The sequence below is a fragment of the Podarcis filfolensis genome (genome assembly GCF_964270895.1).
Source record: "Podarcis filfolensis genome assembly, chromosome: 11".
NCBI classification, from domain to species: Eukaryota; Metazoa; Chordata; class Lepidosauria; order Squamata; family Lacertidae; genus Podarcis; species Podarcis filfolensis.
Genome location: NC_139613.1, coordinates 36,230,881 through 36,252,330, shown reverse-complemented (window position 1 = coordinate 36,252,330; position 21,450 = coordinate 36,230,881). Strand labels below are relative to the sequence as shown.

Below are 21,450 nucleotides of genomic sequence, written 5' to 3'. Positions count from 1 at the left end.
TTGGAAAGTGCATTGTATCAAGGCACCTGTTGCTTCTAGCTCTGTGGCTATTTTGTCACATGAACAAGCCCAGCAGAGCCAGTAAATACAATGCCAACGTCACCAGGGAAGAAGAGGCATGACTTTCTGTTGCAGACCAAACTTTTAATTTGGTTGGTTAGACCACAGTGCTGATAATGCCAAGGTTGCAGGTTCGATTCCCCCTGCATTGCAGGGGGTTGGACTAGATGACCCTTAGTCTCCCTTCCGAGTCCATTAGAGGGCTTTCTAGCCTGCCTTTCAATCCCACAGAAAACTGTGCATATTTACTTGGAAGTTGGTCTCACGCAGTTCTGTAGGAGTTGCACCTCAGGAAGCAAGTTTGACTGCTGCAAGGAAGACTCTTCTATCCAAAACAAATAAAGGCCATGCAAATGCTATGAAGCAAGCAACTTCCGTCCAAAATGGACTAAGGGCGCGCCAGCAAATTATTTACCACACGGCTTGTGTAGGGAATACAGACTATAACGCTTCCACTGGGCAACTGTTCATAGTCCTTTCTGACATTTTTTTTAAAAAAAAAGAAAGAAGAAAGCCGCCGATAAGCGAGGGCGAGGGCTCCTCCTACAGGGTGTTGTCCCTTAAAGGAGGAGCGACGGCTGCAACTCATAAAAGAGCGCACAGCGCGGCGGGAGCTGCTGCAATCTTCCAGTTGCGCGAGGCTGCTTGTGGCGAAGGTCCCAGAATGGCTCAGCAATTCGTCAACAGCAAGCTGAAAGCTGATAAGGTGGTTGTGTTCGGCAAGTCGAGCTGTCCTTACTGCCACGACGCTGTCAAGCTCCTGGAAGGACTTCATCTCAAGCCTGGGCACTTCGAGTATGTGGATCTCACCACCCGAAGCGACATGTCTGCTATCCAGGACTATCTTTTGGAGATAACGGGGGCCAGAACAGTGAGTTTCCTTTCAATGATCCTAATTCTTGCGCGCGAGGGAGAAGGAAAGCAATGGTTTTTTTTCCTGCTTTCTAGCCGTGCATTTCTCTTTAGATTCCTCCACCCTACCGTAGGAAGTGGCTCTCCCACCCCCCATGACATCAACTGGAAAAAGCTCTCCAACTGGAAGTCTTTTTACGCATGGCTCAGGAAATGACCCCGCCTTGAGCGCCTACAGCAAAGTTCTGAGCAAAGGTTCTGAGCTCTCAATGGATCTCTGGGGCTACTTTGTGCGGAAACGAGCGTCTGTCTTTGGATACCTTTGCGCTCAGCGCTGCTGCGATGTAATGACGAGAGGATTGCTGGAATCTTGCGTTAACGCCCATCCATCCCCACCTGAGTCACTTTCTGTGAGAAGCAGGATACTGGACTGTAGAGACTTTTGGTCTGGTCCATAGGGCGTTTTGTGTTTGCTACCTACCTCACAGGGTTGTTGTGTGAATACAGTGGGGTGGGGGGGGGGGAATTGTGTGCTCTGCCTTAAGCTCCATCTGGGGGTGAGGATAGGATAGAAACAAAGCTGTGTAGCTGAGGTGGCCCTGATAACTTAAGGGCCACTTCTGCTACCCAGCTTTGCAAAGATCTCCGTTCTTCCAGGGCAGCTCAGGACCCCGTTGCCCTTCATATGTCCTTGTGAGGTATTTTTTTGCTTGTAGCTCACCTGAAGTTAGGGGGTGAGCTACAGAGGGAGGTGCTGAGAGTTGTTAGGGAAACCCCTGTTCCCCTCACAGAGCTGCAACTCTGTAATTTAACAACCAATCCCTCTTCCCCGGGTACTCTAGAAACTGCTAACTCTATGAGAACAGGTGTCTCCCAAAAATTATCAACAGCCTTAAAAAACTATGGTTTCCAGGATTCTTGGGGAGAAGCCATCGCTGTTCAATAGAGGTTTCAAACCACTTTAAATGTGTAGTGCAGAAGGGTTCAAAGTCATGCTCATTTAGGCTATGGTGGGGTTAGCAAGCTAACACACCATCCTGCTCTACTTTTTTCCATTGTGGGATTTAACAGAGTCCAAGCAGCCCTTAAAAAAAAAGAAGAAGACATGTAGGCACATGTAAACTGCTTTGTTTTCTTACAATCAAGCAGTATATATAAATGATGGTGGTGGTGATGAGAGCAAGTGTCACATGAGATGTGATGGGTAAGATAAATCATTCTTGACACTCATAGCACCAATGCACATCTTCTGGAACAGTTTCCAGAATTCTTCTATAGGTGAGAAAGATTTTTGTAAGACACAATGTAAGTCTTTTGAAACATAACTACTAAGAAGCGGGTCTTTTGAAACGTTGTACCTAGAAAGATGCAAGTCTTTTGAAACATAGCTAGTAAGGTGTGACTCTTTTGAAATATATTGTAACTAGTGTACACAGAAATGGAAATATTTCAGTATTTTAAGTACTGTACTTAAAACCAGTCCCTCCAGGGGTGGACCGGACTAGCAGCCTGATAGATCACTCCTGTAAAACCTTTTACTGTTTCCAAAAGAACATGCGGCAACTATAATGTAAGTTAAGACGTAACAAGCTCATTCTCATGTTGTAATAGAGAAGCCATAAGGTCTGCCTTCCTGTGCCACTTCTTCCCTTTGTGAAACTTAACGCAGCGGCTTCCTTCAAACTTTTCAAGATGAGCAACATGCCTGGAGCAGGGACGCTTTAGGGAATTCAGATTTCTTAACAGGGCAGGGTGTTTGGCAAGGGAGGTAAATCCCTTTTGGAATTCTCAATTAGTCAGATTTCCATTTAGTTATGCACTGCAGGGCGAAGAGTCTGTGAGTTTTGTGCACAGGCCATACCCTTGCGTATATGAAGCTGACTTCTCTGACCACAGGTTTTCAGAATTTCTACCTCAGCGGCTCTCCTTTTGTTACTGGAGTCCATCTCCCATCATCCCTGACCATCAGCTGGGCTGGCTAGACCTGATGGGAATTTAGACTCCCAACAGCTTCTTGGAGCCACCCCAGTTGTAAATGAGGCGCATGGTGTCTCAACCATGATGATAATTGGCACAGTCCATTGGTGGGTTGCCAACATTTCTGCTGGCCCTGCCCTTGTCTCTTGAATGGCTGCCTATAATGCATAAAGTTAATGGGCAGCACTTCTGTTTCCCCTTTCCGAGCTGGATGTAAAACAAAGGAACAGCTGCACTTAACTGCATGTCATAATAACTCTATACAAATCTGTGGGGCAACAGGGTATACTGTATACAGTCTTGGTTGCCTCGTCAAAAAAAGGGGGGAGATGCTGTAGAAATGGAGAAAGGTTCAAAGAAAGAGGAACCCAAATGTAGAGCAACATCACCATGAGGAAAGGTTACAAGCTTTGGGGGGCTTTTAGCTTAGAAAAAAAGTTTATCTCCTTCTCTCTGGGGTCATCCAGTGGAGATGAATGTTGGAAGATTCAGGACAGACAACTGGGTGCACTGCTTCACATAGTGCATACGTAACTGGAATTGGCTACCAACTTGAATTGCTTTAAAAGGGGATTAGATAAATTTATCGATAGAGCTTTTGGTGGCTATCATTCAGGATGGGGTATATATTACCTCTATGGGACTTCCCATAGGTGGGCCACTATGGCAGAATAATCCTGAAGGACCTTTCTTCTGATTTCAGAGGTTTCTTCTTGGAGAGCCAGTAGAAGCCAAATCCCCTGGGAATTCCCTGTTTGCAAGTCCCACTGAAATGAACAGAACCTGTATAGAAGTATGGTTGGGTGGTTGCCCATCCCATTCACCTCAATGGGATTTGCACCACAGAACTTCAGAAGGAACGAGGGACTGTGCCTGTTGTATTGTGGGGACCTATATCTAATTAAACTTAATATTATTGCACTGAGAACAGCACCTCCGATTAAAATCCACAGCTTAATGCCGCAAAACAGGGCTTCATGTGAGGAGCTTTGTACTGTGCTGGTGAGCAACAGATAAGAGATGTTGAGTAAAACCTCCTGATACATTAGCTTCAGGCCAAAAATGACGGCAGGCACATGTCACTGGTCTTCAAATGTTCTGGAGTTCTGGATAGGGGCCTTCTGAGAGTTACTGCAAGCTGCAACAAGAATCCTTAGTGCTAAGAAGGCACTTCCTCCTTGGCAAAAGCAAGTTATGCAAATCTAGGCAATGAAGTCCAAGGCCTATGGCACAGTGACCTTTGCCATAGTGCATGGGAAGGTAAATCACACCTGCTCCTGATGGAAATTTGTCATGTGCAAATTTCCTGTTACCTGAGATTCAGCTGCAATAGTTCTTGTTACAACAGTCTTTTCTGCATCCTGAAGAGATGAGCTGCCTCTAGTATTGCTTGCCCTGAAATTTACAGCATCACACACGGCAAGAACGTGTCTTTATGGCCTGCAAGATACAGATGTGACCTTGTGGGATTTTGGCCCTGCTGTTCTGTTCCATTTGCTTGCCACTCTATCCCATGGTTCACAACACGGAAGAGAAGCAGATGGAAGGAATTATTGGAAGAGGTGCCATCACTGTATACCGTCTTGGGAACTTCCGGCACCTTAAGTGAGGGGAAAGAGTCTTCAGATTTGTACCTGGAAATCCTGTTCACTCCAGGAGTGAGGAAGCTCTGATCCACAGGCTTAATTAGGCCTGGCATGGGTCTCAATTAACCCTGGGAGGCTGTATATTTTTTCTTCTCCCCACACCAACTTGCTGCATGCAGGGGCGTTCTGAGAGGGGGGCGGGGGCGCGCACCGGGTACCATTCCAAAGGAAGGATGACAAAATGCACCCCCCAGGATGCGCACCGCACCCCCTGGAACAAGCGCCGCTCCGGGTACTGGATCAGGTTGCTTCACCGCTAGCTGCATGCACCTGACATCACATACAGTGTCAGGTGAGGGGCAGGTGGGGGTGTGGCTGCCAATGCCCAGTTGGGAACCTTAAAACGCACTCCTGATTATGCATTGGCAAGGGAGGCATGTTGTCACTGTGAGTCAGCTGACTGAGAGTGAGAGCAAACCAGCTGACAACGACTGCCTTACGGAGTTCTCCATAGGGAACGCAGGAGAAAAGCAGAACTTCAAGTAAGTGCCTGTCAGCCTCTCAGACCTTGCACTTCAAGGTCTCTGGGATCAGAGCTCCATGAGGAACTCTGTAGCCAGCCAGGACTTTCAAAGAGCCTTTTTCTGGACCTTGAACTCTGACTATCAGCTACCTGGCACTTCAAAGCCCCACACAGGATTCTATGTAAGCCGGTACTATTGTCGGTACTTCAAAGCACCCCATCACCAAATGTCATTGTGACATCGGGTGATTGGCAGGTGTCTGGCCACACCCAACTGTCAAATTTCACCCATAAATGTAGGGGAGATAAGGATCAGGTCTGCTGGCCAGATCCAGTTCTCCAGCCCTGCACTACCCTTATTCCTCTAACTTAGCAGTCAAGCTGCCACCTCTCTCTCTCTTACCGTTTATCTTTTGCTGTCATTCTTATAGCTCTGTTTTAAGCTCCTGCCTCCCTAGGAGACTATGCTCCTAAAATCCGTTTTTCTTTGCCGAGTAATCCTAACTAACAACTTTAACCACTTCTTCTAGGTCCCTCGTGTCTTTATTGGAGAAAAGTGTATAGGTGGTTTTACAGACCTGGACACTCTATATAGGAGTGGAGAACTTAAATCCATTTTGCAGAAGATTGGAGCCTTGTGAAGGTAAGTGTTTGGATATGCTATCCAGCCAACTTGAGAATGAGGAAGAAATGCAGATGCAGCCCTGTGAGCCAAACTATGTGTTACATTCAATACGTAAGAGCAGTACATCTAGTGTTTCGTTTTGCTTAATACTAAGTGGTCTGTGGCAGAGTTCAAAATTCACCAGCTATTGGCCACTTGTGACCAAACGAAGACAACCAGGATAACACCTGACATCTCCAAGATCTGGAGGAGCCTGCCTGGAGGTCCTTGGATCTTGCCTGTTTTCACACACTAACAACAACATATCCTTTATAATTCTATCCATGGTATTTTATCTGTACCATCAGAACGAATTTAAGGAACCAAAACGTTCTATTGAAAAAGACAGCCTTCTGAGCTGTCTGGCCCCCAAATGGCGACTAGACATTCTGTTTTGGCGACTGTAACCCTGGTTTAAGGAGCCATTTGGTGCCTAGCTTATATATATATCTGAGTTTCTAACAGTGGGGTGGGTGGAATTGTATCAGGTAGCACATAGGGAGAGGAGGTTTCAACCTTCCCTCCCTTGCTGCAATTGCATCCGCATATAACCATTAGCCGTAGCTGGGTGCTTTTTAATAAAGCAAGTGGCTGTGACAGGAAGGGACTCTGGTCATGATCCTGGTGGTGGAAGGAAGGTTTAAACTTCATTTCCCCATGCATTGTGGTACCCATTACGATTCCCTCATGCTTCATGTTAATAAAAATTCGTAGCTGCATGCTTTGCATAGCATGTTGTTTGACTCCAATAAAAGTAATGTTGTTGTTGGCCATGCTGGCTGGAGTTGTAGTAAAAAAAACAACAACCCACAAACAAAAAAACATCAGGAGGGCACCAGGTTGGGGAAGATGAGCATAGCTCAAGTAGTTGCCAGTGCAATTCCTTGCATACAAAGCAGAAACATGTGACTGGCTGCTCCCACAAACAGCATAAAGGATTCCTGATCTGCACAGAGGTTTATTTTGAGAAAAGCTTGCTCCAAAAGTATTTTTAAAATGTACAGAGGAATCTTGCTGCAGGAATGAGGAGGCAACTTTAAAATGGCAAGAACGTATGTTGGCATCTCATGCTGCATCAGATGAAGAGAAACGAGGCTTGCCAGCATCTTGCTTGCAGCTAGATATTGTAGGGCGGTTGATTTCCTGAATTGTATTAGTTGAAAAGAGCATACCAGAGGCGGGGGGGGGGGAGATACTTTTTCTAGGCCAAGCACACAGCTCTTCCGAAGGCCTAGACACTTGAAATAATAGGGTTGGAAACATGCAGGGGTTTGCAAATGCCTGATCTCTGGAAATGAACAGCTGCTTCACAGGTCAGTTACCCTTGGAAGCATTCTCTATGTCCTTCTGTCTGGGAGCCTGGCTTGGAACGCTGGAAGCAACAGCTGGAGAAAGGAGCTTTTCAATATGTTCTGCAGAGCCTGTTAACCTTTCTCATTCCCACAGAGCAGTGACTTCACCCTCCAAGTCAGCTAGAGGTAGTTTATGCTAACCCTGTGCCGCAGAATAAGTGCCAGTCCTTGCCAACTGTAGTCATTGCTTCAGTTCAAGTTGCACTTACATCCACGCCATATAATTAAAGCAACAGCTTTTCCCAAAGATTCCTGGGCCTTGTAGTTTACCCTTCACAGAGATACAGTTCCCCAGTACCGTTAACAAACTACATTTCCCAGGATACTTTGCTGGAAGCAATGTGCTTTAAGTGCATGGTGTGGTTGTAACCTTTAAGCCTCTGCTTTTAACAGAGGGGCATCACTCACTGGAGGAGGCAATAGGAAGTGCAACTACTAAAATTGCTAACTGTTCCTACTGTGCAAAGAAGTGAGAGCCTTATAATGGTGTGCAACCATCTCGGTACACTTTTGCACCAACAGAGAGAGTGCAGAAAACATAGTTTGGATAGGTTTGCACAGTCCAGGGCAGTTATTGGTCACTTAATATTCTTTTTTCAACTATAGTGGTACCTCGGTTTTTGAACGTAATCCGTTCCAGAAGACCGTTCGAGTTCCGAAACATTCAAAAACCAAAAACTAAATAGCCAATAGCTTGGCCCCAGGATCTTGCACTCAGCGGAAGCTGCATGGCATGTTCGACTTCTGAGGTGTGTTCGAAAACTCAGGCATTTACTTCTGGGTTTACAGCGTTCAAAAACCGAAATGTTCATCAATGGAGACGTTCAAAAACCGAGGTACCACTGTATTGCATTTCCAGTATAATCGTCTCAGTGGTGATGGGTTTCTTTTTTGAAACCAAGCTTTCGCCCAAAGTACTGCTCAAGATCTTCATAGCTGCCAAATGTCATTTCATGGAAACCTTCCAGTGTTCATAATGTGTCCCTTTTTTTTAATTTTCAGAGCAGCAATGGACTGGAGGACAGCACTACCTCATGCTACTGCACTATCTTCTGGAAATGAAATCGCAGCTGCCTGCCTCTTGCTTTATCGTGCATCTACTATGTTGCTTATGATGTGTTTCAATGTAGAGTAATGATGGCCGAAGGCTTTGGTCACTGTCTGGTTTTGCTGAGCACGTGGCTGTAACTTCTGGCACGTTTTAGTATGCACCATCTCTGCTAGTTTACATGGGGACGGTCAGAACCTGATGCAGTGGAATAAAATGCTTGTACTAAGAAGGAGTTTTATGATATAATTTATATGCATATATACACTGGTAGCAATCTTCATTATCCAAGAGCTGGTCCTTGCCTAGCCCAGATAGCACTATCCATGCACATAGGGGAGGCATCAGTGGTCTTGAGATAACTGCAAAGTATGCAGATGGGGGGGGGGACTCTTAAAGGGAGCCACAGAAAAGACTCCAGGGAGGTTTGAGCATGCTGCATGAGGCACAGAATTCAAGTTAATTTGTGGAGAGTAGGAATGAAAAACCAGCAGGAAAGGGAATGCAATGTCTGGGGTTCTGAGTATATTCTGAGAATATACTGCAGCATTTTGTTGTAGGCCGTACTTCTCCTTCTCATACAACCAATATCATTGGCTTTGTTCACTTCCTTCCAACATGGGTGAGTCCATACACTGACACCTGGCTTTTTTCACCTTGTAGAAATTTGGTTCCATTTATCTGCATCCTGCCCTCCTTCAATCACTTCTCAAAGTTAGCTGGTCCTTCTTCAGGCTGAGAATAAAAGAGCCCTTTGTATCTGCCCATCCTCATACATTATTGGGTCGTCCATCATAAAAGGGTACAAGGCAGGGTATCTCCCTCTCAGTCATCAATCCCTGCCTCAAAATTAGGACCATTCTTATTTGCTACAGCTGCATCCTAAAGCACCCTTTTGGGACTCGTCTCCTGTGCATTTGGGCATTGTGGGGCATCAGTCAGCATACTTCAATTTTTACGACTCTCCATTCTTCCTTCTAGTGAGCCCTAGATTGTTAGGCCTCTGGGCAGGGGATCTGTACAATGCCTGCCCACAAAAGTTAATGTTTAGATTTAGTAGTACTTAATGGCAAAGCACTTAGCAGCTGTTCTCTTGACCTTCACAATTACTTTCTGGGGGGAAAGTTTCGTCTCTGTATACAATACGCTGGTGGAATTTAGAGGATGCAGTCACTTAACTCCATGCCACCCAGGAATGCAACAGCAGAGAAGGAACTTAAATCCTGTGCTTTTAAGGGCTGTGATCAGTCAACTTGTTGCCTCCTATGCGTTGTACAGGGGTAGCACTGTCTAGCAAGGTGATGAGTTCGATGTCAGAATATTTCCCTGTATTTGAAAACAACAAACTGATATGCCACTAATTCCCTACACAGCTAATTTTCCTACAGAACAGGTGGCACTGTGGTCTAAATCACTGAACCTCTTGGGATTGCCGATCAGAAGGTTGGTGGTTCAAATCCATGTGATGGGGTGAGCTCCTGCTGCTCTGTCCCAGCTTCTTCCAACCTAGCAGTTTGAAAGCAAGCCAGCACAAGTAGATAAATAGGTACAGCTGTGGCGGGAAGGTAAACAGTGTTTCTGTGTGCTCTGGTTTCTGACAGTGTCCCATTCTGCCAGAAGCAGTTTGGTCATGCTGGCCACATGTCCCGGAAAGCTGTCTGTGGACAAACGCTGGTTCCCTCGGCCTGAAGCGAGATGAAGCCACACCCCATAGTCACCTTTGACTGTACTTAACCGTCCAGGGGGCATTTATCTTACCTTTATTTCTGCTATGGTAATTTGAGAGTACAAATCGGTACAGGGGAGACTTGGATTCCAGTCCCCACTGAGCTCACAGACTGAGCTTGGGCCAGTCACTGTGTCTTAGCCAACCGTTCATCAACCTACCCAGAGATGCCACAGATTGAGCCTAGAACATTCCACAGCCCTTCACCCGAGATGCCTTCTTGATGCTATTGCTGTAACTGACAAACTGAGTGGGAAGACACAGGATCCATCCCTTGGGGCATGTGCATGGATCCTGAGGAGCATACACTGCCACCAAAGTCTAGCTCTGGACTACTCTACACATGCTTTCCCAAATATAAGCCTACACTGGGAGCTCACAGAAGCACTGGCCTCTTACGCACGTATACCTTTGAGTCATGCATTATTAAGTTATTGGAAAGCACTAGCAAATATCAGGTGCCTCTGATGAAAGTCTGACACACCTTGGTGGCAATCTGTTTTCTTGTCAGCCGTACAAAATGCAAAGTGACTTAATTTTTCCACCCATGAATGCCATTGAAGTTTGTGCTTTGTTGTCAAAGGGAGAGGCCATTATTCTGCGAACGCTGCTAAGTTGTGCAATTGCAGTTTTTTTTTTTTTAAGTTGCTGTCTTCAGGTACAATTATATGTGTTTTAACATAATTGAAGCTCTTATATGTTGGCACATAACATAATGGTTGTATACCTTTAGTATGAATAAGGCTGTTTCGTTTCATCTCGGGCCATTTCCATCTGGAGAACTAAAGCAGGACTTTGAAGGCTGATTGCTGTGTTATGTTGCAAGTCATTCTTGTGATGAAAATCACAGAAAAAACCTACCTACAAACCATAAGGTCCCAAGGCAGGTTACAACATTTGAAACAGTTGAAAACCATGAAACAGTTTGTAAATTATAAAAAAATGGGAAGTAAAACAATTCTCGATGCAGCAAGTATACATGATTGGTCCCACAAAAATACTTTAAACTGTCAAAGGTATAGGTATGTCTTTAGCACAGTGAAAACTGAATAATTATGGTGTTCAGTGCACCTCTGCAGGGAGCAAGTTCTGCAATTTAGGGGCTGCCACTGAGAAGGCCCTTTCCTGCATTGGCATTGTCTCTACTTCTGAGGTTGGTGAAACTGCCAATCTTAACACTCAAGAGGATCTGTAGGAATGGAGGCGGTCTTTCAGATATTTGGGTCATTTATGACTTTAAACACCAATGTGAGTGTGTTGAATTAGGCCCAGAAACAAACTGGCGACCAGTGCGGTCATTTTAAAATAAGGATTATATGAATTCTAAATGGAATCCCAGATAGTCATCAGGCTGCTGCATTTTGGACCCTGGAAGTTTCTGAATTGCCTTCAAGGGCAGCCCCATGTAAAGCACATTGCAGTAATCCAATCTGGAAGTTACCAGAGCAAGTACGGCTGGCAAGTAATTTATATGACACATCTGGGTCAGGTGAGGCTATCCATTTTGCTTTGGTTAAGACCTTTATCCTTCTGAGGTGAGTGGATTGTCTTGGAAGTTTTGTTTTAATCCAGTGCACACTCCTAGTATGCGGTACAATGAAGTATCGATATAATACAAATTTACTGTGGAATATGTTAGACTTCATCTAGCATGAAACTGATTTTTTTTTCATTTCTAAAGATGATCAAATACACACTGAGTATAGTTTGAACTATAGCTATTTAATGGATAAATAAGCACATGAGATGAACACTTAGTAGAAACATTTTATTGAGTTAAATATTAAATTTAAAATCTTGTAAATTTTAAGCACCAGCTAACCTGTGAAATTATTATTACATATCCAACACATGCCATAATAAAATAAGTGTTTCTTTGAGCTACAAACACTCTCATCCATGTGACAAGACTACAACAAAGATTCTTGTATCTTAAGGTTGGCTCTCTATACATCTCCATGCTGGCTTGACATTAGCCCATGTTCATAATTTCACTTTAAGAAATTATAACAGTCTGTTATCAGAAATTATTATTATTTAAATAAAAATAGACATCGAAGTAATCCCTTCAGTGTGAACTCTCTTGAGTGCTACTTACAATACCTGCTTATTAATTAATAATTGTATAATTAGAAATGTGAAATCTACTAGTTGTCTTCTAAAATAGACTTACATCAATTGCCCCATGAAACCACTGTAGGAAACTTTAGGAAAGTTACAAGTTGCTATCATGTGTTTGCAGATGGGAGGGCAGGATTTGACTATCTGAGCAGGGATTATGGTACAATGCATGTGCCTGTAAGGGAATCTGGAAGCTTTTCTGCCTTTTTGTGGTTCATTCAGCAGATCAAGCTACCCAGGAGTTTCTCGATTTATTTATATATTAAAACCAAAGCATGGCTTGCTAATTTTCAAGCTAAACTAATTCATACATGTTCATACTAATTCTAAACTGATTCAACTATGAATTCTTCCTAATCCAGCTAGGGCCATACACCATCTGCATGAGCATCGGGGAACACAAACAGGTGCACCGTATGTGGTTTCTAATCCTAAAAAGCCCAAAAAACCCTAAATAGTTCCCCTCAGTTCCAGGAAGCTTCTTAAATTGCTATACTTGCCATATTGCAGTAATACTAGTGCTCTGCTTTTTTCCTCACACAGTTCTATCCAATTACTGCTGTATACAGTGCTGCACCATAGCAGGCCATAATAGGGACTTACATATATAAATTTTTGGATTGCAGAATGCACATCTATAGCAAACTCCTATGTGTGGCTATCCTCTTTCAATTGAAGAAATTGTTTACAATAAATCTTAATTTTAAACATGTTCAAGCCCGGGCTGAATTCAATGACTGAGTCACATTAGCGGAAATCCTACACAAAAGCCTTGCACAATGGAGCTTTTCCTCTTCTCCTCCCTCCCACTCCATGCCCTCAAAATTTACTTGTGAGAACCCTGGAGCAGCACACAGGGAAAGGAAGGGGGTACCATTCTGTCTGGCAAGCCAAAATGACAAAACTATCGCCTTAGCACAACAATGAATCCATTTGAGCTGCTGTGCTTGTTTTTAGGATGCAATGTTGTATCTAATGCATGCAAGTACAGAGTGCAAGTAAGGAATTACAGCCTATTTCGTGTGCTTGCATACTTAGCAAATCATTAGACATTTCATTTAGAAGGGAAACTGTCATGCTTGCCCTGTGGAAAATGTATTGCAAAATGCAGCAAGTGTGTGTGTGTGTGTATTTTAATTGGTCTCCATAAAAACCACACTGCTGGAGATTAGTTTCTAGTAAGAGATCCACAAATGCTTCAATTTTTTAAAAAAGGTTAAAAACCTAATAGAAAACACTATTTACAAGGGCCACTGAAATGCATGTGGGCTGTAAGGGAGGAATGCTTGGTGTAAATCTCATCTCTGGTGACATCAACAGGATCCTACACCTACAACATGTTTGCGGATGTGGAAGGTACAATGTGGTAGTCTCTAGATGTGCACACAGGTGTTGAGGATAGGTGAGGAAATACAGGCACATATAAATATATATAGCCTCATATGCACACAAAAGCAGACAATAGTCTCAGCAGGGACATGCCACTGAAAACCAGTGGGAGGCAGCTCCTGCTTTCCAATAGGGCATGCAGCCCTCTGGATCCTGGCCAGTCCAGGCATGCAGACTGGATGCAGGGTGGCTACATGCAGGGCCTCTCTGACAAAGGACAGGAGAATCTTGCTGGGGCATCAAACGCCTGGAGATGTGTAAAAAAGAAAAGCCAAGGCTTGCGAATTAAACTTTGGTGACTGGGAGACTGGGGTGGCAGTCTGAGCGCAACAGCATGCCTGGATCCCCTGGAATCTGCAATGTCTAGCTCCAAAGTGGCCAAAGCCGATCTGTCCAGCTGGCTCTTTTCTTCTCCCTTGCAGCCTCTGGGACATCAAAGTATAAGCAACAAGCCCTGGTCATGGTTTTCAAAGACTAACACCTGGCTGCTGAGTGTCACCTTGCTCCACAAGCTTTGCCTTGCAGATTTCCAACCCTTGCATTTTCATGCCCTTGGCTAAGCTACGAATGCAATGTACTTTTGAAAAGTGTTTCTGTCACATGCCCCCTTTAGGGAGAATTTTCCTGGAGAAATTCATGTGGACTTAATTTGTCATCTACTCAGGAAGAGCTGGCAAAAACGCAGTAGCGTTACATGGTTGTGACAATGTTTTGGTTTTTCTCCACACACCAGAAACAATGTGGAATAATGCTTATTATTTGATCATTTCTTTTGCATTGCAGGATAACGACCAGCAAATAAATGGCACTATTTTAGATATATTAGACCATTCAGTGAGGGGAAAACATAAATGATTATTTTCTAGAAAGATAGTGATGTATTTTATACCATAACATAGGAATTTAATGATGCTAACAGGAAGTACATTTTTCTAATTACCAGTGCAGAAACATAAAACTCTATGTTTTTACAAAATTCTTAAAAGGCCCAAAAATAAATTACAGAAATCCTTAACAGAGTAACTAGCAAACAAAATAGGTTCTACAGTTTCCAGACAAAGAGAACCTACAAACATTTAATGAATTTGGAATCTCCTTCAGACTCTTAAAATCCCAATCATGGGCTGACAAGATTTCCAGGCTCTAAATAAGTCTAAACTCCACTAAAAACCTGAAATAATATGACATGAATTGATGTCTCTATACAAGGAAATTAGACCCAGCAGCAGAATTGGGAAACATCCTGGTTAAATGCTTATGCTTTTCTAAATTTTGTTTCACATGCTTTTAAAAAAATACAGTAGTTATTCATTAGCAAGTGCAATATTAGATCATCGTTTCACAGCATGTAAGCTCAGCATTTGCTTTCAAACTTGTGAAATTGTACGATTCCTGAAGCAATTGACTTTCTTCTCTTCATAACTAAAGATGGATCAGCTTTCAGTTTACATTACTACGCAATGGCATTTTCGAGAATGAATGTAGTTCCTGTACTCTGCAAGCTGTTTCAGGTACATACTAGAAGGCCATCTATGCATCTCGACAAAATTGCGTTCTTCCACTAAAATGAGAAAAAGGGAAATGTATTTATCAGGTTAAAAGATTGCTCTGTCCAGCTTGGTATTTCTAAACAACTTCATAAGCTTTTTCTCTCTAAGCTAGAAATCTGTAAAGTTCTACCTTGTACCAGATCTGAATTGCAGTTTCATACATTCTGCACTCAACTTGGGTTGGAAACAGACAGGGTAAAAAGATTCTAACATACTACGGATTTGAAAACGATATGTGACATATTTTAATCTAACACCATGTTTAATGGACTTCGTAGAAATGAATTATCAATATATTTTGTTGCTATAGAAGATAAACTGAAATACAGGGAAATGATAAATTTTGAGGGGAAGGGGGCACTGCCAATCAGTGGGGTCACAGATCCTTGCTAAAAGTTGATAGATCCTGCCCAGGATCTTCTGAGGGCACGGCAGAAAAAGAGGACAAGGGAATCCATAAAGCTGTCCTAGCTTTTGCTTCCAAAGCTCTCTTATGGAGGGAAGCTTTCTTTTACCCATTGGTAAAATGTTTTAGCCATGACTACATGTTATTCTTCAAAGTGCCCTTCTTAATTTCTCTAGATACAATACTAGTTATGACATACCAATATAATCTGGCTCTTTTTAAGGCTGCAGAGAAAATGGATGTACATTCAAACGGTGCTACTCTGTACAACTTTTAGAACCCAAAGGATCATATTTTACAGTGCCTGGACCACCAAATCCCTACTCAGAAGTTTTACTTATGTGATCTCCAAGCACATGAATGGGGTTGCGCCAACTAGCCCTGCTCTCAATATCATGTGCACTAATCCTGCCCATTGATGACTGCACATACCATGCTAAAGCATCTGCAGGGATGCAGTCTTCACAGGTACTACTATAAGCGCAAAGGCTTGCACACAAACTGGAACCCTGTGTAATCTGGGTTCCATATGCTGTGGAAGTCTTTACATATACAGCTATTCCTGGTATGAGATACTGACTTACAGAACTTTTGGGTTTCACATAAGAATGTCATAGGTGTTCCAGATAATTTTGTTTCTCATGAAAAATAAAGTAATATAAGGAACTGGATTTTAAAGCATTTAGAAAGCTAGCTATTGTAATTTGCTTTGCTTGGGTGTGGAAGCAGATAGTGGACAACACAGGCCTCTTCCAAATTTGGTTTCTATCTTCCATCTAGACCTGGGCTTCCTTCCTTCTCCTCTGGATGCAAAACTTGGCACCTGATAATAAAGTGCATAGATTGATTTTCCTCCAGACTCAAAGTTCTTGGAGGCTGTTCCAGGCTTTCCCTGCTGTACTAATTCCTTGAAGGTTTTTTCCCCCTTCATTGGATCCTTGCTGGAAGGGAAATTTTCACGACTCTCAGCTTTCTCCTCTCACAAATGCTACTTTCAGCATTCTATTTCCCTCATCTTGGGATGCTTATTTGAGTAAAATGAAGCTGGAACCACAAATGTTTACAGTAGTACCCTTGATAAAGTAACAAGTGAGTGGGGGGTAGGTTTGTATGAACAAGTTATGCACCAAGCTCTATTTTTCTTTACATCTGTAAATTTCTTGAATTAAGTCGTCATAATTCCTCTTCATAATTTTATGTCATGAATGTCCACAGTGTGGCATATCAACAATTACAGATATGTTGTCCCCCTGATGCATTCATGAAACTACCTGTTTGTCTAACAAAGCTCCATCAATTCCATAGTAAAGTTGGAAGGGCAGATTCTAGGTGATTTAAAGGTTGGTGGGCAAGATATCATCCTATCACTGCTAAAATAACATCAGTGACAGTGTGCACTCATGTTGATAATGAGCTGGATCCAGACCTCATCATGCTTAGAGTACACCTACTGAGATCAATGTGACTACTCTAAGCATGACTGAGTTGCTCCAATCCACCCTAGCATTAGTCCAAACATCAACTTCTTGGTGGTTAGGAAGCAAACTGGTAAATTACCCGAAAGGTCTTCAAATTCAGGTTTTTGACTGAAGATTAAGTAGTTAGAAGCAATAAAATGAAGCAGCCAGTTTGAAAGGCAATCAGAGTTGTGAAACTGCAAGAAATCGAAATAAAATACAGAGGTACTCGAATATTATAGAAAAACACATTTTGGCAAAAGCATTAACTAAAATGGGTAGACGTTTATCTAGAAATGTCATCTCTCTGCTGTGACTGGAACACTCAGTTACCCCGTCTATGTGACGCTAATAGAAACTGCTTAGTACTCCAGTGTCCGCCTTTTATACGCACACATGCATATGCTTCATTGTGCCTGTTACAATGCGCTGTATCCAACTATGTCCTACTCAAAGTAAACACTTTGCCGTTAATGGACCCAAGTTAGTTGTCTCTACTAATTGTAATAATGGGTCTACTATGAGTACAACTAACACTGGCCACAACCTATATATACATTCTTCCTGCACTTTACAGAAATTACAACCTATCCTAACAACAAGAAGAAAAACAAATAAACCAAGAGGATTTAGAATAAACCAAGTCATTCGATAATTCTGAGGTAGAAGAAACGGTAACAATTCTCATAGACTTGTGAAGAGAACATCATAGGCCAGGTTAGAAGTGGGTGGAGGCTTTCGATAGGTCACTTTATGACAAGAATGGTGGACCTGTGGTGCTCCTGATGTTGTGCATTCTAACTTCCACTGGCCCCAGTCAGCATGGCCAATGGTCCAGCATAACGGGAGTGATCGTCCGGTCACATATTTGAGGCGGGTATCATTTCCTGATAGCTCTTTCACTGTTGTAAGGTAAAGGTAAAGGGACCCCTGACCATTAGGTCAAGTCGTGGCCAACTCTGGGGTTGCGGCGCTCATCTCGCTTTATTGGCCAAGGGAGCCGGCGTACAGCTTCCGAATCATGTGGCCAGCATGACTAAGCCGCTTCTGGCGAACCAGAGCAGCACACGGAAACACCATTTACCTTCCCGCCGGAGCGGTACCTATTTATCTACTTGCACTTTGACGTGCTTTCGAACTGCTAGGTTGGCAGGAGCAGGGACCGAGCAACGGGAGCTCACCCCGTCGCAGGGATTCGAACCGCCGACCTTCTGATCGGCAAGTCCTAGGCTCTGTGGTTTAACCCACAGTGCCACCCGCGTCCCTCCTTCACTGTTGTAGCTGACCATTTAACAGATGCTATGCTTAGCTCAATTCTGGAAAAAGACTAATCTGCTAATTTCTTCAAGCCATTGCTAAAGGGACAGGAGCAGCCCTGGCAATTTGTTGCTGTTATTGTTGTTTACTGCCAGATGGCAACCATGAAATAAAAAATGATACTTTGGAACACCGCAGCTTTCGCTGGCAAGAGAAAAAAAATGCCAGAGAGAAACCTTTTCCTTACTCAAGCATTGATTGAAGGAAATGTGCATGTATTTGATGCTTAGCACTTACCTTTGCTTTCCGAAGCAAGCTGACAACACTCAGGCTTGTTGATGCCAATTCCCTACTAGGCATACTCTGGAGCTGTGTGATGATATACAGCTCACAGATGTGCTGGAGCCTTGATACCTGGTACATCTCAGCACAAATCAAGAGCGACATAGCTTGCAGAATGCTGGCTGGTAAGAATATCAAACCCGAGTTAGATTACTGACCACTTGAACGCAACCCTTACATGTCTGTTACTGGTGCTCTTCTATGCTCCCTAATTCAAATAGGTCAGTGGTCATTTTTAAGCCGCTCTTCCTCTACATATAATCAACTAGTTTACTAGCTATGAGTCCAAAATGGCTATGCCAAGAGCTATCAGAAGAGTCCCCTTCCATTTACCAATCACAAAGCATCCTTCTTGAGATAAAGGGTGGTTCTAAGGGAGATTTGTCCACAATCTACTTTAGATGAAGTATGATTTAATCTCACTGGCGTCTATAGAACTAAATAAACTTAAATCCTACTATTTGTATTTAACTGGATAGTGAATATGTCTCTTGGGAGACACATTTTACTAAGTGCAAGGTATGACCCATGCTGCAGAGTCCTGCATAATCAAGGAGTTCCTGTTGCTGGCTGTAGAAAGGGCCACCCCAAAGAGTACAACAAGGTCCTTTCTTTTCCTGTAGCTGCCAACTGGGAAACCCCATGACACACAGAGACAGCAGCATAGCTGTAGTTTCAGAATATTTTAGTGCCTGCTTCCTCAAATGGCAGAAAGAAACTAAAGAAAAGAGGGTGAAATGAATAAAAAGAGAGAGATGTGATTTCTTTCTTTTAAAGTGCTGTTTCTTTTCCCTTTGGGGGAATATAATTTTAGGGATTGCCACTGCAATCTACAATATAGTTATCAAATCAACACCCAGTAGTTTTCAAGGTCATACCATAAAATATTCACATTAACATGCCCTATTTAACAGGAAACCAACCTGAAACATTTCTTTTGAGGGTGGTTGTTTTTTTATGAGAACGTATGTTAACCATTATTATTATTAATAAAAGTTAATTTATAGAAGTTAGTAGAAACTCAATTTCAGTGTTGATTCTGACACAAAAAGGGAAGTATTTTGTTAGTCTGCAGTCTGTTTACAATGGGGTCAGGGAGACCGAGTACACAGCTGGGTGTGTCTGGTAAACAACTATTTAATGAGATCTGAAGCGAGGAATGAGTCAGCTGGGAATGGGGCAGTGTGGGTAGAGGAAATTCCCTGGCATGTCACATATTGATTGGATATAAATTATCAACCCACAAATTTCTACTTGCACAATGCTGGATAGAAATTTGCGGGTTGGGTATTCCTCTCACAGTGAGACGCATGGATATTAGTGGTTTGAGAAATGTGGAGATTTTGAAGTGTAGCTATCTATATTCTATGTTGTAGGTTTTTTATTTTCAGCCTTTTATTCTTATTTGTTTTCATTAGCTCTGAGCCAAAAAAATTCTGAACGGTGTACTTGGTTGTCTATTTGTATTGGGGGTACAGATTTTACACTCATTCACTTTTTACAAGTCATCCAACATGATGACATCATTCAATTATTGCTATCTTATATTTCTCTGTGGTTCTTTTGTCTTTTCTCAGACCGCAGAAAGTCTTTTTTTTTCCAGAGGAACAGAAGAGCAGCACAATCTCTCCAGGTGAAAATAAACGCCTTTTGCATTACCATTCCGCCTTCTTTAAAGTTTTTTTTTTTTTTAATGTGGACAGTGACATACTAAGAAAGAGGACCTATCACAGCTCAGCAGGCATTTATTATAAAATTTGCAATGAGTGCCATTTTACGGCCCATTTCTTTTTAAAAAATCAACCTCTTAATTATCACTAGAACACTTTTCTGACTGTTTTTTAAAATGAAAGGGAGGCACGGTACTATAAGTCTATGGTGTTTTTTTACGATTTAAACAATCCCTACCCCTTTCTGGTCACACCACCATTAACCATGTCGCTAAAACGAGGAGAAAGCTTAAAAACATATTTAACATTATTGTATTATAGTATTACAGCACCATAATAGATTAACATTATAACATTTTGGTGATAATGATGTTAAACCCTTCTCTCTCTTGGGCTAGAAAAACACTTTACCAATAATTGAAATACTGATAAAAAAAGGAAAGATCATAAAAAGGTGCCCACCACAAAGTAAATGTATGCTAAGGTTCAACTGTCCCCCATATACAACAACTATGCCACACTGTTGTGGACAAAACATGGAGTGATAATAGAAAAACCATCATACTCCTGGGAGTGTGAAAAGTCAATTACGATTTTGCCTGTAGCTTCCAACAAAAGAGCAGTGACCGAGTAACACTAGGAGTCACTCATATTGAAGCTGGCCTGAACTGAGCCTTTAAAATGTAATCCAGGAATGCCCAGAAATATTTTCACCCAATATAAAAAAATCCAAGGTTAAGAACCAGAAAATTCAAAAGCTACAACGCTATGCAAAATGTACTCAGCAGCAAGTCCACTTAGTTCGTAACAACTATACTTAGGATTACAGCTGTGCAGAGTATATGCAAGTATACTTGGAAGTAAGTTCCATTGTGTTAAATGGAATTTACTGTATTTTTCTGTGTATAAGACTAGGTTCTTCTAACCAAAAAATCAGGTTTACAATTGGGGTTCGTCTTATACAGATAGTGCTGAGGAATGTTTTCTTAATCTGGAGCCCCCCAAAATAGGGGGCATCTCATACATGGGGGCGTCTTATACACGGAAAAATACGGTACTTCCAGTGAAGTCTGCACAGGATTGCAGCCTTGCTCAGCTGTAGAAGAAAAATGATATGATGGTATCTACTTCTGTTCCCTCTTCCTTCACCAATGGAGCAACCAGAGCACCAGAAGTATATGAATATACAAAAAAAGCTTAAATATTTGTTTACCTGGACAACAGGAATCCGTATACAGATACTCTAGAAACGACAAGAAAGTGTCTTTGGAAATGCCATAAACTGGAACCAGAAAACTATTGGATTCTGCATAGTTACCGTTGAACATAGCCGCCATTACCTCACAGCGAGCCACGAGGACTGCTCTGTGAGCGGGCACTGTAGCACCTGCAAGAAGAGGGGTGGGGGAGAGAAAGAAAACCAAGGCAATGATTTCAACATTTTTGTGCTGAAATGTATTTAAGTTAGGG

The 21,450-nt window shown here is 42.5% G+C and overlaps 2 protein-coding genes across 7 annotated transcripts in view; one reads left to right on the top strand and one right to left on the bottom strand.

Moving 5' to 3' along the window:
* Positions 1–647: 647 nt before the first annotated feature.
* On the top strand, positions 648–8,294 carry GLRX (glutaredoxin). The gene is made up of 3 exons (XM_083577194.1): positions 648–931; positions 5,529–5,641; positions 8,017–8,294. Exons 1-2 carry the CDS (start codon positions 725–727, stop codon positions 5,637–5,639), a joined length of 318 nt encoding a protein of 105 aa, XP_083433320.1. The 5' UTR covers positions 648–724; the 3' UTR covers positions 5,640–5,641; positions 8,017–8,294.
* A 3,248-nt stretch (positions 8,295–11,542) lies between these two features.
* RHOBTB3 (Rho related BTB domain containing 3) overlaps positions 11,543–21,450 on the bottom strand; it is a 35,391-nt gene continuing 25,483 nt past the window's right edge. For 5 of the 6 annotated variants that reach the window (XM_083576889.1, XM_083576887.1, XM_083576886.1 and 2 more), the window contains 4 exons: positions 21,194–21,367; positions 18,266–18,432; positions 16,812–16,908; positions 11,543–14,859 (listed from right to left, as the gene is read on the bottom strand). In XM_083576889.1, the coding sequence (XP_083433015.1) occupies positions 14,744–14,859; positions 16,812–16,908; positions 18,266–18,432; positions 21,194–21,367 (554 nt within the window). In that variant the 3' untranslated portion in view covers positions 11,543–14,743. Of the gene's footprint in view, positions 14,860–16,811; positions 16,909–18,265; positions 18,433–21,193; positions 21,368–21,450 lie in introns of those variants that run through there. The other variant, XR_014539792.1, reaches the window with a different exon arrangement.